The sequence below is a fragment of the Chlorocebus sabaeus genome, chromosome 12 (genome assembly GCF_047675955.1).
Source record: "Chlorocebus sabaeus isolate Y175 chromosome 12, mChlSab1.0.hap1, whole genome shotgun sequence".
NCBI lineage: Eukaryota > Metazoa > Chordata > Mammalia > Primates > Cercopithecidae > Chlorocebus > Chlorocebus sabaeus.
Genome location: NC_132915.1, coordinates 105589140 through 105604054, shown reverse-complemented (window position 1 = coordinate 105604054; position 14915 = coordinate 105589140). Strand labels below are relative to the sequence as shown.

The following is a 14915-nucleotide window of genomic DNA, read 5'->3' as shown; positions in this document are numbered from 1 at the left end:
CACTGTAATCCTCGCACTTTGGGAGACCGAGGCGGGTGGATCACCTGAGGTCTGGAGTTCAAGACTAGCCTGGCCAACTTGGTGAAACCCCGTCTCTACTAAAAATACAAAAATTAGCTGGGTGTAATGGCAGGTGCCTATAATCCCAGCTACTCGGGAAAGCTGAGGCAGGGAGAATTGCTTGAACCCGGGAAGTGGAGATTGCAGTGAGCCAAGATCTCTGCGCCACTGTACTCCAGCCTGGGTGACAGAGCTAGACTTCATCTCAAAAAATAAAAATAAAAAGATATGAAAAAAACCCAAGCCATACTGCTCAGCTCTAGGTGGCACATCTTGTGCTTTCACCAATTCTTTGGAAGTTCATTTGCTGTACTCCTTGAATTGATTTTATTTATAGATTAAGGATTTTTTTTTTTTTACTTACCAAGACGTAATAATGTCTGAAAAGTTTCAGCTTTGCTAAGTTAATAGCAGCTAGAGAGAAGAAAGAACAAAATGAAGAGCTCGTTAACTTCTCATTTTAAAAAGCAAGCCTCATTCAGACACCCTCTCAGTCAAGAGGCCACCTCTAATGCAGATGAGGACCACTCAGAGGCACATCCATCTATCTGGAATCAAGTCTGCTGGGCAGACTCTCCTCCAATCACCAGGAAAAAAATGTGGGAGCAGCACAGCCACAGGCGTGAGCTGGAGTTGGCTTGCACCAGCGATTCCTGCCCAAGGGTCAGCAGCTGTAACCTGGCTATGGTGGGAGTATACTGACATCACAGGAATTGGAAGATGCTACAAATCAGGATTCCCCCCCCGCCCCCAGAGAGCCAGCATTAAACATTCCAGCACTGCACAGAGCTGTGACCTCCACTGCGACTAGTCTCAGGTTGGTCCCAGAGAACCACCTGGGGGAGCCTCCCACTAGTTGAGGGTGTAAATTCAATTAACCCACAGGTGCATTTTGCAAATTTCACTGAAGTTATCATTAAGCGACTTGTAATAAGCCCTTTCAGTACCTTCCTGGCTGGATCCTACCTTCATGCATGCTCAAGGTCAGCTGAGCCAGGACAGCTACCTTCCTGACACTGCCTATGGCTCTGAAATATTGATGAGTAGAGGGAAGCCTGGCTCCCTCCCAGATCAGCAATCCTTTCATTCATCATAAACCTTCCTGCAGGAGGCAAATTAATTTTGCTTAATAGCATTCAATTACTGATTCAGTTTAAGAATGGGACTGTGGGTGGTGAAGGTTCAAATTTCCTCTTCTTCCTCCTTTGGGCTCATGATGAGTTGACGGGCAGGGAGGAGCAATCAGGCTCAGGATTCCAAAAGAAATTCCTGTAATCCTAAATTATCTTCAAGATGAGTATCAACTAACAGAATCTACAAGAACCTCCTCTGAGAAACCCAGTGCATTAATGAGGGACACTCAGAAAGTCTCACAGTTGAGAAGACAGAACACCTGCCTCTGGGGCTGCAGTGGATTCACGCAGGCACGCACACAACACCCGAAGACGCAAAATCACAGCAGCTTTCTTATCTGTTATCTGGCAACCTCTCTGGCAGTCTTGTTATTTTGAAAAAATTAAATCTCAGCCAGGTGTGGTGGCTCATATCTGTTTGTAATCCAACACTTTGGGAAGCCAAGATGGGAGGATCCCTTGAGCCCAGGAGTTTGAGACCAGCCTGGACACACAGGGTGAGACCCCTGTCTCTTTAAAAAAAAATTTAAAAATTAGCCAGGTACGCTGCCTACTTGGGGGGCTGAGGCAGGTGGACTGCTTGAGTCCAGGAGTTTGAGACCAACCTGGGCAACATAGTAGAACCCCGTCTCAAAAAAAAAAAAAAAGAAAGAAAGGAAGGAAAGAAAAGAGAAATAGCCGGTCGCACGCCTGTAATCCCAGCACTTTGGGAGGCTGAGGAAGGCAGATCATCTGAGGTTAGGAGTTCAAGGCCAGCCTGGTCAACTTGGCAAAATCTCGTCTCTACTAAAAATACAAAAATTAGCCAGGTGGGTGCCTGTAATCCCAGCTACTTGGGAGGCTGAGGCAGGGGAACTGCTTGAACCCAGGAGGCAGAGGTTGCACTGAGCCAAGATCGCGCCACTGCACTCTCCAGCGTGGGTGACAGAGCAAGACTCTGTCTCCAAAAAAAAAAAAAAAAAGACCAGGCATGGTGGCTCACGCTTGTAATCCCAGCACTTTGGGAGGCCTAGGTGGGTGGATCACGAGGCCAGGAGTTCAAGACCAGCCTGGCAAAGATGGTGAAACCCCATCTCAACTAAAAATACAAAACTTAGCCAGACATGGTGGCAGGCGCCTGTAATCCCAGCTATTCGGGAGGCTGAGATGGAGAATTGCTTGAATCTGGGAGGTGGCAGTTGCAGTGAGCCAACATCACGCTACTGCACTCCAGGCTGGGTGAATATAAGGAACCCAGTCTCAAAAAACAACAGAAAAAGTACATTAAAAATTAAATCTCTCTGGTTCTCATCATTTCTTTTCTTTTTTTTTTTTTTTTTTTGAGAGAGGTCTTGCTTTGTCACCCAGGCTGTAGCACAGTGGCACAATCACAGCTCGCTGCAGCCTCGACCTCCTAGACTCAAGTGATCCTCAGAATCCTGAGTAGCTGGGACCACAGGTGTGCGTCACCACGCCCGACTAATTTTTGTATTTTTAGTAGAGATGTGGTTTCACTATGTTGCTCAGGCAGGCAACAGCCTGCCTCAGTCTCCCAAAGTGCTGGGATTACAGGTGTGAGATACCACGTCTGGCCTCATCTCTTTTTTATTCAGTCAATACAAACAAACCAAGCTTCGACTCTGAGCCAGGCCCTGGGATACAGCAGTATATACGACAGCTGCAGCCTTTACCCTGGGGCAGCTGCCATCCTGTGAGGAGGGAAGGGCACTGAAGCACAAATTATGCACTCACTGAGTGACATGTACACACAGCCACTGCCGACGGGCGTGCGATCAGGTACTCCTCCTCCCCTGGGGGATGGGAAGGCCTTCACAGAGGACAAGACATGAGAACTGAGAAGCATCAGATATGGATAATGAAGTGCTCCCAGGGATTTTAACCTTCACCCTCTGGGATGAACCTTTTGTGTTCCTCTCTGGACGCAAACCTGCTGCTCCCATCGGCAGGTGACAATGAAATGACCAGTTCATACAGTACTCTGCCTAATAGAACCAGCGACACGACCAGAACTGTGGCCCTCCCAAACCAGCCAAACACCTCTTCAACATGAACACTCGATTCTTCACAGCACCAACAATTAGACGGTTTAAATGATTAAAAAATGCTTTAAGTCTCTCCTGAATTTTGCTTGCTGAGGTCCTGACAAAGGAAACTCCTACCTTGCTTCACGAAGAAAATCAGATAGACAGAGAAGTGTCATGTTTTCTTTCCTGGGTTTCAAGGTGCCCTGGCAGGGGTAAGCATGGGCTCCCAAGCCAGACCAGGGAAAAGGGGTGAAAGAGAGGGTTTCTCAAAGGGCCTGAACACAGCTCAGCCATGAGCCAGAGTGGGAGAAGGCAATGCAGAGAGTGCTGGAGAACAGCAGGTGTGGAGGCTCAGAGGTGAGAGAGCTACACATATCAGGGAAGGAAAAGTAGCTCAAAGCGGCTGGCCTGTGCACAGCCTAGGAAACAGGGCAGGGCTAAGAGTAAAGCCAAAAATTCAGTAACACACAGAAGACTGAACTTGTTCTCCTCGTTGGTTTTGGGGGTCCCAGGGAACCTCTAAAGCAAGATTGTCCAACCTGCACCCCAGGACAGCTTTGAATGCGGTCCAACACAAATTCGTAAATTTTCTTAAAATATTATGAGATTTTTTTTTGCAATTATTTTATTTTTCTTTTTTAGCTCATCAGCTATTTTTAGTGTTAGTGTGTTTTAAGTGTAGCCCAAGACAATTCTTCCAATGTGGCCCAGGGAAGCCAAAAGATTGGACACTTCTGCTCTGAAGGGTTTTGTTTTGTTTTGAGATAGGGGTTCACTCTGTCTCCCAGGCTGGAGTGCAGTGGCGTGATCATGGTTCACTGAAGCCTCAACCTGCTGGGCTTACATGATCTCAAACAGCTGGGACTACAGGCGCACACCATCGCGTCCAGCTAACTTCTTATGGAGACAGGGTCTCACTACGTTGCCCAGGCTGGTCTCGAATTCTGGAGCTCAAGCAATCCTCCCATCTGTTTTCCAAACTGCTAGGACTGCGGGCATGAGGCACCCTGCCAGCCCGTTTTTATTTTTTAAACTAGTCAACTGCAGCCGTGAGAAGAAGGGAAAGAGCAGAACAAGGAGTTCGATCTGTAGATCTGTAACTATGAAAAACCAATGGAGAGGAGTCACAACCACCTTCGAACCAGCCTCCCAAAGGCTTTAGACAACACCATGATCAGATGTTGAGAACAATTCCTCCATGGAAGAAGGATGGAGAGAAAAAAGAGGAAGAGCCCAAATGAGGTCAAAGACCTTGAGTCTGTGGAGGCCCCTCTAAAAGGCAATGAGATGTCTGTCGATGTAAAGCAATCAAAGAGTGGATGGGGCAGTGAACAGCAGGCTGATCCCACCTCAGTGGTTGCTAGGAAAGAAGGAAGAGCAACAAGGTAATGAAGTTGAAGACAGCAGAGAGAATCTTTAAGGTAAAGTCTGACGGGTCTGTCCTTTCACAGGGAAGGAAATGAGGATGGGGAGGGGACCAAGGGAAAGCAAAGAGGTTAAGGCACTGCAGGTCTTAACCAAGTAAGGCCCGGGGTGGGGTGAGAGCAAAGGAGAGGAAGGTGCTCCGCCTGGCACCTCCCTGGCATCATGCGTCACCACATCACATCCTCCAGGCTCAGGCAAGACACCCTCTGAAGGAAGGTAGGCTATGAGCCGCTCCATAAATGAGCCTGTGCACCCCACATGGGGACTGATGAAGAAACATCACCACGGTGCAGATGCCAGGCCATGCAGGTGCTAAGACTGACAAATGGACCCTGGGGACAAGTGTTATCTTTGAGAAATGTAGTTAGAATAAGCAGAGCTCACCGTTGTTTCCAAAACCCAGCAGGCTGGCTCACGCCTATAATCCCAGTACTTTGGGAGGCTGAGGCGAGAGGATCACTTGAGCCCAGGAGGGAGAGACTAGCTTGGGCAACATAGGGAGACCTTGTCTCTACTAAAAATAAACATAAATCAGCTGGACATGGTAACACATGCCTGTAGTCCCAGCTACTTGAGAGGCTGTGGTAGGAGGGGAAGCAGAGGCCAAAGTGAGCCCTGACTGTGCCACTGCACTCCAGCTTGGGTGACCGAGTGAGACCCTGTCTCAGTAAAACAAACAAACAGATTAAAAATTAAAACCCACCAGTCATGATGCCATCATTTCCAGTCACGTGTAAGACATTCCTTTATCAGATGGCAGTTGGCAGGGGTGAAACTCCCAAGCCTTGCACTGGAGCTCCAGTCACAGCTGAAGCAGCAGAGGCAGGGACTGAGCTTACTCGTGGAGTAAGAAAAAGGAGAGCAGGGGGGTTAAGAGTCTGGGCCCTGCACAATTGAACATCCTGGGTTCAAATTCCAACTCTGCTGCTCACTGCCTGTGTGGCCTCCCATAAGTCAGCTAACCCTCTCTGCGCCTCGGTTTCTTCACCTGTTAAGGCAGGAGTAATGATACCCACCCTTAGGGTTGCTGGGGGAATTAATGGGGTAGTACACAGAAAGCAATCGGCTCGCAGTGAGCAGCTGGCTACTTGCCATGACAGTGTTTGTATCATATAGGATTAGCCCAATACCAAATGTAGCATATACAGTCACAGCGGCTGCCACCTCTGGCAAGAATCCAGTAAGTAAAACTGGAACAAATGGGGACCTGGGGGCTGCCAGGGCGCCTGGGCTCTCCTGCAAGCAGCGCTGCCATATGCACAGGATGAGTCAGGACGCCGAGCAGGGGCTGAGCCCGCTCCGAGCAGGGTGAAACCGGCATGATGCAGTGAGCAGCCAGGCGGCAGGTTGCAGCCTGGGGTCCCACACCTCCCTCCACTGTTCTTCCAAAGATTTCCCTGACTTAGGAACACCGACAGCCTGCTGCTCACCGGCTGTGGCAGGCTGGGTGTTGGGCTTCTGTGGGAGTGAAGGCTCACCAAGGCTGGGCGGGCTATTTCTGACCTCACTATTAGGAGCAGCAAATATGGTGAAGAATGAGTGTAGGCAGAGAAACAAGGCCCCAGGTAGGAGGCCTGCCTTCCAGCCCTGCCCCATCCCAGCTTGGTGTGCCTGCCCTTGGCCTGCCGCCTCCATCTCTAGGCATCGAACTCCTCATGTGTAGGAGAATTCCTTTGTAGCAATGGTTCTTAATGGGAGTGAACAACAGAATGACCCGAAGAGCTTTAAGTATAGATTCCCAGGCCACCCCCGTTCATCTTATGGAATCAGGCCCAGCTATGAACATTCTGAAACCTCTGCAGGGGAGAGGGAAGGAGGAGACGGGGGTGAGGGAGGGTGTCATGTCCACCTGGTCCTGGGGGTCCTGTAAAGCTGGCCTCCTGTCCTGTGGGTTCCTCTACCTCCAACTCACTCTCAGGAAAATGACCATGACACTCCATTCCGGTAAGTCCTTCTTACTGATGAGAACAGGACAAGTGCCCACTGAGGCAGGAAATACCACAGCCCCTGCAAATGCCCAACAAGTCAATACTCTCCCTGACTCAGCAACAGAAGAGCAACGCCCCCTACAGTGCACAGGAGGCGCTGCCCCTGCCCTAGGTGGTCCCCTCTCCCCTCTAAGTGAAAGAGGAACTAAGAAGGCCAGCAAGGAGACAGATTATCCCCTCCTTCCCAGCTGACTTCCCAGGAGGATCCTGGAACTGTGACAAAGACAAAAACAACAGCACTGGTCATTGCCATCAACTGAGTCATCACCATGTGCCAGGGGCTGGGGTGGGCACCTCTCATGCTTCATCTCACAGTGGCCTCTGTGGGGGAAGCAGGCTTGACACATTCAGGCCTGGAGAAGTTCAGTAAATGATCAAAGTCACCTAGCTTGTAAGTGGAGAAGCCAATACGCAAACTCAAGTCCACCTCCCTCCAAGGACCAAGCTCTTAACACCTACGCTTCATGCTAAGTGACAGGCAGTTCATAACCTTAAAGTCCACTAGCGACGACTTTAGGACGACACAGTTCAGGACGATTAGTTCAGGACGAGGCAGTCATGACTCAAAAGGCTGGGCAATGCCCAAGAGCAGGCAGTAATGCTTTCTAAGGAGTTTATACCACATGATTTATGGGACACAGAGAAGCAAAGGCCCACAACAGCCACTTAAAGGGTGAAAAATTTCTAAAACAATCCTTCCCTGAGTGGAAGGACAGCCTCAGAGCCTAGAAACACCCCCACCTACTCTTCATCCTCACTGTCTGCTTCCTCTCTGCTATGCTTCAGAGGGAATTTTGAGTCAAACACAAAAATTAAAGAAATAAAGATGACGGACAGCCCGGCTGGTGTTAAGAGTACCTCAGATTTACTCTGCGTCTCAGCACTTCCACAATCTGCTTACGTCCTGGGCTCCATTCAGCTCGCTCAGCATGGGGGACAGAGAAGCATCCCCCGTTTGTGGTCAGGCACAGGCCTGAAAGTCTGGCTGAACAGCTTCTCTCAATCACCAAAGGACGCAGGCCACAGGCTGACCTGGGACCACACTGGTTTGAAATGTCCCTTCTAGGGAGGGTTTAGTTCACGAGCTGTCCTCTGGCCTCCACTAGGAAAAGATCCCACTAATCCCACTCAAAGACCATATCAGGAGCAAGTATGGGAAAGGCTGCGAGTGGCCAAGAACAACTACACAGAGAACGAAATTCTTTGATCTTCAAAATGTTGAGTCATGTGAAAATGAATCAAAAATACATTTCTGGCCAGGCACGGTGGCTCACACCTGTAATCTCAGCACTGTGGGCGGATCACCTGAGGTCAGGAATTCAAGATCAGCCTGGCCAACATGGTGAAACCCCGTCTCTACTAAAAATACAAAAATTAGCCAGGCATGGTGGCACATGCCTGTAATCCCAGCTACTCGGGAGACTGAGGCAGAATTGCTTGAACCCAGGAGGCAGAGGTTGCAGTGAGCCGAGATCGCACCATTAAACTCCAGCTTAGGCAACAAGAGCAGAAGTCTGTCTCAAAAAACAAACAAACAAACAAAACATTTGCAATATACATTTGAAGCAATGACCCAGGAGATATGAAAAGTCATCAAACTGAATAGTTAAGGACTGTGCATATTATTGTAAACAAAATTATATCTTAAATGATAAATAAAAAGCATCAATGAAAGCAGCAGAAACAGCTCCTGAGAGCACTGAAGACCACACACAACACCAGGAAAGTTAGCTCTGACAAAGACCTCTGCTGCCAAGCCTGTTAGGTTTCCAGCTCCTATTTACCTTTGATTCTAGAACCACAGTGCACCAAAGGCGCTGCGAGAGGGTGGTGTGCAAAGGGCCATGCTGATCTCAGACTCAGTTCCCGTCAGTCTCTCCTGTTTCTCTGCCAGTCGCAACCTGCAGCCGCAATGCTGTGAGCTATGCCAGTGAGACTTGGGACGCAACGCTGCAGCTGGGCTGAGGTGCACACTACCGCCCACCCCTCCTGTCCACTGCACACAATCACAGCAGCGAGCTAGGCAAGAATGAAGGTCAGACTTCCCAGTGCTTGATGACAAAGGCTGGTTAATAGCAGGCAGAACCTTCTCAGCAAGAGAATCTGACCTTCCCTAAATACTGCAGTCATCAATTGAGAAGAGTTGGTGGTTTTCAACAATGTCTCAAGACACACGGAAAGCACATGCATGTTAACACCAGTAGGCAGAAGAACCAGGCCCAGGCAGGTCCAGGGAGGGTCTGCCACCACAGACCACTAAACAGGTCCTCTGGGAGGCTGTGGGCCCCCTGAAGTACTAGATTCCCAACACTTTAAAGGCCTAAAAAAAGCCTGGCAATGTGTCCAAGACAAGACTGCCTCTCAGGCGGATGATATGAGAGGCCTCTGCTGTTGGGTATAGCGTAAACGAACTGAGAGTGGTACCACTGGTTAATGGATTATTTCATAATGTTGATCAGAAGCTGTGACTCGGTTGATGGCATTACAGGAATAGAGTGCAATCTGCTAACGAAAAGTAATGACAAGAGGGTTTTGGTGATTAAAGAAATTTAAAATAACTGTATTAAACCAGCTTAATAAAAAACACACATTGGCCAGGCACAGTGGCTCCTGCCTGTAATCCCAGCACTTTGAGAGGCTGAGACAGGCAGATCACCTGAGCTTCTCAAGTAGCTGGGGTTACAGGTGTGCACCACTACGCCTGGCTAATTTTTCTTTTTTGAGATGGAGTCTCACTCTGTCGCCCAGGCTGGAGTCCAGTGGCGCGATCTCAGCTCACTGCAAGCTCCGCCTCCCGGGTTCACGCCATTCTCCTGCCTCAGCCTCCCGAGTAGCTGGGACTACAGGCGCCCGCCACCACGCCCGGCTAATTTTTTGTATTTTTAGTAGAGACGGGGTTTCACCCTGTCAGCCAGGATGGTCTCAATCTCCTGGCCTCAAGCAATCCACCCACCTCGCCTTCCCAAAGTGCTGGGATTACAGGTGACAGCCACCGTGCCTGGCCTATTTTTTTTTGAAAGAAAACAAAAAAGAACAGAGCAGAACTGCTCTTTGAGGTTAATTCCAGTGGAAGTAATAGAAAAGAGAAAGCAAGAAAAAAAAAAAAAAACGCAGAAAAAGGGGAGGGTCTCTCCTGGGAATAAGTCCTTGCGGGTGAGTCTCACATCGTAATGAGGCTGGTGTGGTCCTATCCAAATCACTGCAGAAGGGTAATAAGACGATTTAAATTAATCTAAAGAAGAGGTTATTAAATCTGGGGTCCATGAATCTCATGATATTACATGGAAAATTTTATATAGACACGGGAAAAGTCTGTATCTCTCACTAGATTCTCAAATAGGTCTATTATTCCCCAAAGGGATAAAAACCACCAATAGGAAAAGGAAAGCAAGGATGAAAAATAAGAATTAAATATATAAACATGAGTTGCAGCCATGATACACGCAGTGATTATTTCTCTTCTTGTCTTCCCTAGTAGGTTTCTAGTTAGGTCTGTTTATATGAACACACCCAAATACAACAGAGTTCTTTGGCATAAGCTGCCCTGGGCTAACAGACATCTTAAATAACCACAAGCATCTGGCCAACTAAGTCTGGAATAAGCTCAATAGGCAAAGGAAGAGAAGAACCAGACAGACTTTCACTCAACTTCACATCCCCATGTCCATGACAGACTCAACAAGCCTCATCTCTAACACAACAGTTCTCCATCTTTTGGTCTGAAGACCTTTTCACACTTTTAAAAATTCCCTAAGACCCCAAGATTTTTGTTAATATGATTACATCTACAAATATGGATCAGAAAGTAAAACAGGATAGGTCCAGTGGCTCACACCTGTAATCTCAGCCCTTTGGGAGACTGAGGCAGGAGGACAGCTAGAGGCCAGGAGTTCAAGATCAGCCTGGGCAATATGGTGAGACTCCATTTCCGCAAAAAAAATGTTTTTAATTAGTGAGGCATGGTAGTGCATGCCTGTAATTCCAGCTACTTGGGAGGCTAAGATAAGAAGACCACACGAGCCTAGGAGTTCGAGGTTACAATGAACTATGATCACACCACTGCACTCCAGACTCCGTGACACAGGACCCTGTGTCTAAAATTTTTTTATATATATATATTTGAGATGGAGTCCTATTTTGTGGCCCAGGCTGGAGTGCAGTGGCACGATATCAATTCACTGCAACCTCCGCCTTCCAGGTTCAAGCAATCCTTCTGCCTCAGCTTCCTGGGTAGCTGGGATTACAGGTGTGTGCTACTATGCCCAGCTAATTTTTGTATTTTTAGTAGAGACAGGGTTTTACCATGTTGGCCAGGCTGGTCTCGAACTCCTGACCTCAACTGATCCGTTTGCCTCCTCCTTCCAAAGTGCTGGGATTATAGGCATAAGCTACTTTGCCTAGCCCCAAAATAAAAAACCTCTTTTCTAAAAAAAAAAAAAAAAAAAAAAAGAATGAGAAGAGTGGAATTATTTTTGTAATTCTCTTTAATGTCTAGCTTAATAAGATGCAGCTGGGTCCTCATAGTTGATTCAATCAGCATTCAACTTGCTGTGAGGGAGTATTCGGTTAAAATATATGAAGAAAATCTGGCCCCATACAGATAGATATAGGCCTTTTCAGATTACTGTGAATAGTCTGTGATTCTACATTAAAGCCTGACAAGAGGTTGCTTCTAAAGATGAGGGAGGTGGGGAATCTGAAATGTATCAATGAACTTTCCACACTCTTACATTAATAAACTCCTCTGGGCCAGGCGCGGTGGCTCAAGCCTGTAATCTCAGCACTTTGGGAGGCTGAGACGGGTGGATCACGAGGTCAAGAGATCGAGACCATCCTGGCTAACACAGTGAAACCTCGTCTCTACTAAAAAATACAAAAAACTAGCCGGGCGAGGCGGCGGGTGCCTGTAGTCCCAGCTACGTGGGAGGCTGAGGCAGGAGAATGGTGTGAACCTGGGAGGCGGAGCTTGCAGTGAGCTGAGATCCAGCCACTGCACTCCAGCCTGGGTGACAGAGCGAGACTCATCTCAAAAAAAAAAAAAACAAAAACAAAACAAAACAAAAAACTCCCCTGGTCCACCTTGCAGTTTCAGGAGAGCTTTTACCCCAGTGCATGACTGGAACATCCTGCACTGGCCAGGTGGAAGACACCGTTTCAGTGTGTTATGTAGATCTCCCAGATACAGAAACATTTTATTACAGAATTCCTAAAAAATCACATTGTTAGTATCACCTCTGCTTACATCAGAAGTCTTATAAGAACTGGGAAACTGGCCGGGCGTGGTGGCTCACACCTATAATCCCAGCATTTTGGGAGGCCAAGGTGAGCAGATCACTTGAGGTCAGAGTTTGAGACCAACCTGGGCAACAAAGTGAGACCCTGTCTCTACAAAAAATATAAGAATTAGCCGGGCGTGGTGGCAAAGACCTGTAGTCCCACCTACTCAGGAGGCTGCAGTGGGAGGCTCACTTGAGCCCAGGAGGTCAAGGCTGCAGTGAGCTGAGATTGTGCCACTGCACTCCAGCCTCACTCAAGAAAAAAAAAAAAAAGAACTGGGAAACAGTTAGGAAACTGTCAGGCTTACAGGGATAAATACAAGTTTTCCTTTATCACTAGCAACAAATACTGTTAGTTGTTTTTGTTGAAGTAATATGTTCACTTTGTTCATTTTCAAGAAAATGTCCACCAAAAACCCAAGTCTGTGTCACCGTAACAGTCATTCCTCCAGATAAAAGCAGCTTGGCCAGGCACAGTGGCTCATGCCTGTAATCTCAGTACTCTGGGAGGCCTAGGCGGATGGATCACTTGAGCTCAGGAGTTTGAGACCAGCCTGGGCAATATGACAAAATCCTATCTCTACAAAAAATACGAAAATTAGCCGGGCATGGCAGCACACGCCTGTAGTCCCAGCTACTGTGAGGGGTAAGGTGAGAAGATCAGCCGAGCCCAGGAGGCTGAGACTGTGGCTGCAGTAAGCCAAGATTATACCACTGGACTCCAGCCTCAGCAACAGTGCAAGACCCTGTCTCAAATAAATACATAAAAAACAACAACAACAACAAAAAATAAAAGCAGCTAGTTCAGCTTGCGATTCAAACAAGTGCCCATGTACTTTCCCTCAAGGCCACACCCATCACACTTCAGGCCCAGCAGCAGTGCTGTGTGCACCCCTCCCATGCTGTCTCACGGAACATTAAAAGGCAAGGGCTGAGATTTAATCACGTGAACAGTTTTATTATTTCAAGACCATTCTTAAGCGATATGAGCCTTTATCGCCCCCTGTGAGTAGGTGACAGTAAAGAATGCAGTGGCTACTAGTAGAGTCTGGTGCCACAGCCTGGAATCACGTGAGGGTGCCGGTAATTTTACCCATCATTGCTTTTCACCATCAGGCAATGTCAACAGTACAAGAGACTCATACCGTATGATTATGAAAATGGTTTAGATCCTGAGGACCCCCTCGAGAACCGCTGCCCTAACAAATGCCTCGCATGGCTGCGGCTCCTTTCAGAGCACAGCGGCACCTCGGAACGAAGCCATTCCTCCCTCAACTCTGCAGCCAGCCAACCGGGATTATTTAAATACTTCTGAAGCGCACATGAAAGCTAAGGCTCTTCAGAATATATCTTCTGACTTTTCCTCTGAAACACAAGGCCAAAAAAAGGATGGTCAGCAGCAGAGACTGTTAATTAAATTTACAGCGTGTATCTCGACACCAGTCCTATAAGGTAATGACGCTGGAGAAAGAGAAGGCAATGGGGATGCGGGCTCAAGGGCAGTCAGAGCCAGTAAATCTTGGCAGGCAAGACAGAGTGGAGCCAGCGCTAGGTGTGTCTGTGCGAGACTCAATTAGGCTCCCCCTCGGAGGATGCAGTGCAGCTGTGAGTCTCAGTGACCGAGGACCTGAGAGAAGCCACAGCGTGTGACAGGAGAGACAAAGACATGGCTAAAGGACAGTGGGCAGCTTCGGCCTCAATGCTTTCCTTTAGATTTCCCTCAGGTTTGGTCAAAAGGAATCCAGAGACAAAGAAATAAAAGCCAAAAAAACACTCTCTGAAAGCTACATTCACCCCAAATGCAGGAAGAAAAACTACAAATAGCATTTCTCTCACTTGCAATTACTGGGCCTGGACTGCATCTAAACTAAAATGAGATTCTTTGCCATAGTGGCTTTTGTTGTTGTTTTGAGATAGGGTCTGGCTCTATTGCCCAAGCTGCAGTGCAGTGGTACAATCTCAGCTCACTGTAGCCTTGATCTCCTGGGCTCAAGTGATCTTCTCACCTCACTCTCCCAAGTAGCTGGGACTACAGGTGTGTGCCATCAAGTCCGGCTAATTTTTGTATCTTTTTGTAGACGTGGGGTTTTGCCATGTTGCCCAGGCTGGTCTGCCATAGTTTTTTTTATGGTTTTTGGTAGAGATGGGATGTTGCTATGTCACCCACGCTGGTCTCAAACTCCTAGCCTCAAGCAATCCTCCTGCCTTGGCCTCCCAAAGTGCTAGGATTACAGGCATGAGCCACCATGCCTGGTCTAAAAATGAGATTCTTAAGACCAAAGTGGCCAGATGAAGTGGCTCACACCTGTAATGACAGCATTTTGGGAGGCCCCATGAGGCAGGAGGATGGCTTGAGGTTAGGAGTTCAAGACCAGCCTGGGCAACACAGTGAGACCTCATCTCTACAAAAACTTTAAATTAAAAAAAATAAAAGCTCACGTTACTGTCAACGCCATGAAATGAGTTACTGGAATAATGAGCCTGAGAACAGGGAAGAGAATGTCAGGCTCTGCCCAGCAAAGCTTCCAAATCTAATAGGAGACATTACTGCCCATGGCCTTTGTGCTCCCAGTCGCCTCCAGATCTCAGGAGAAGTGAACTGTGGGGGCACAGAGGCCAATGGGGCCACAGATCTCAGAACCAGCGACTAGCAGCGTGCTCACTCCCACTTTCCTGCGAGCTCCATAGCACATAGCCGCCCTGCAGTCACACCCGAGGTCGGCTCCAGCACAGAAGGCCATTCCTCAGACCTCTCTGCAGGGGAGGCTCCAGCTGGGAACATGGCTGCTCTGGCTCTGGCAGTGTCACAAGCGTAACCATTTTTCAGGGTACAGAGTGATGCCCAAAAGCATTTCACAGCCTCAATCAGTTCAGGGAAAAGACCATGAACCAAAACGACAATCTCGTTCTAATCTGCTCTGTCCCTCTTTCAGAGGATTTGTGACATTTGCTGATGAGAAATGGGTGCTTCCTTAGCAGATGTCTTCCTAAGAATGGGGAATGTGAACC

At 48.0% G+C, this 14915-nt stretch overlaps 1 protein-coding gene across 1 annotated transcript in view; it reads right to left on the bottom strand.

Annotated features, from left to right (window-relative positions):
* GPR107 (G protein-coupled receptor 107) overlaps positions 1-14915 on the bottom strand; it is an 82024-nt gene that overhangs the window by 14464 nt on the left and 52645 nt on the right. Inside the window, exon 15 of the mRNA XM_008005953.3 lies at positions 425-474. Within this exon, the coding sequence (XP_008004144.3) occupies positions 425-474 (50 nt within the window). The remainder of the gene's footprint in view (positions 1-424; positions 475-14915) is intronic.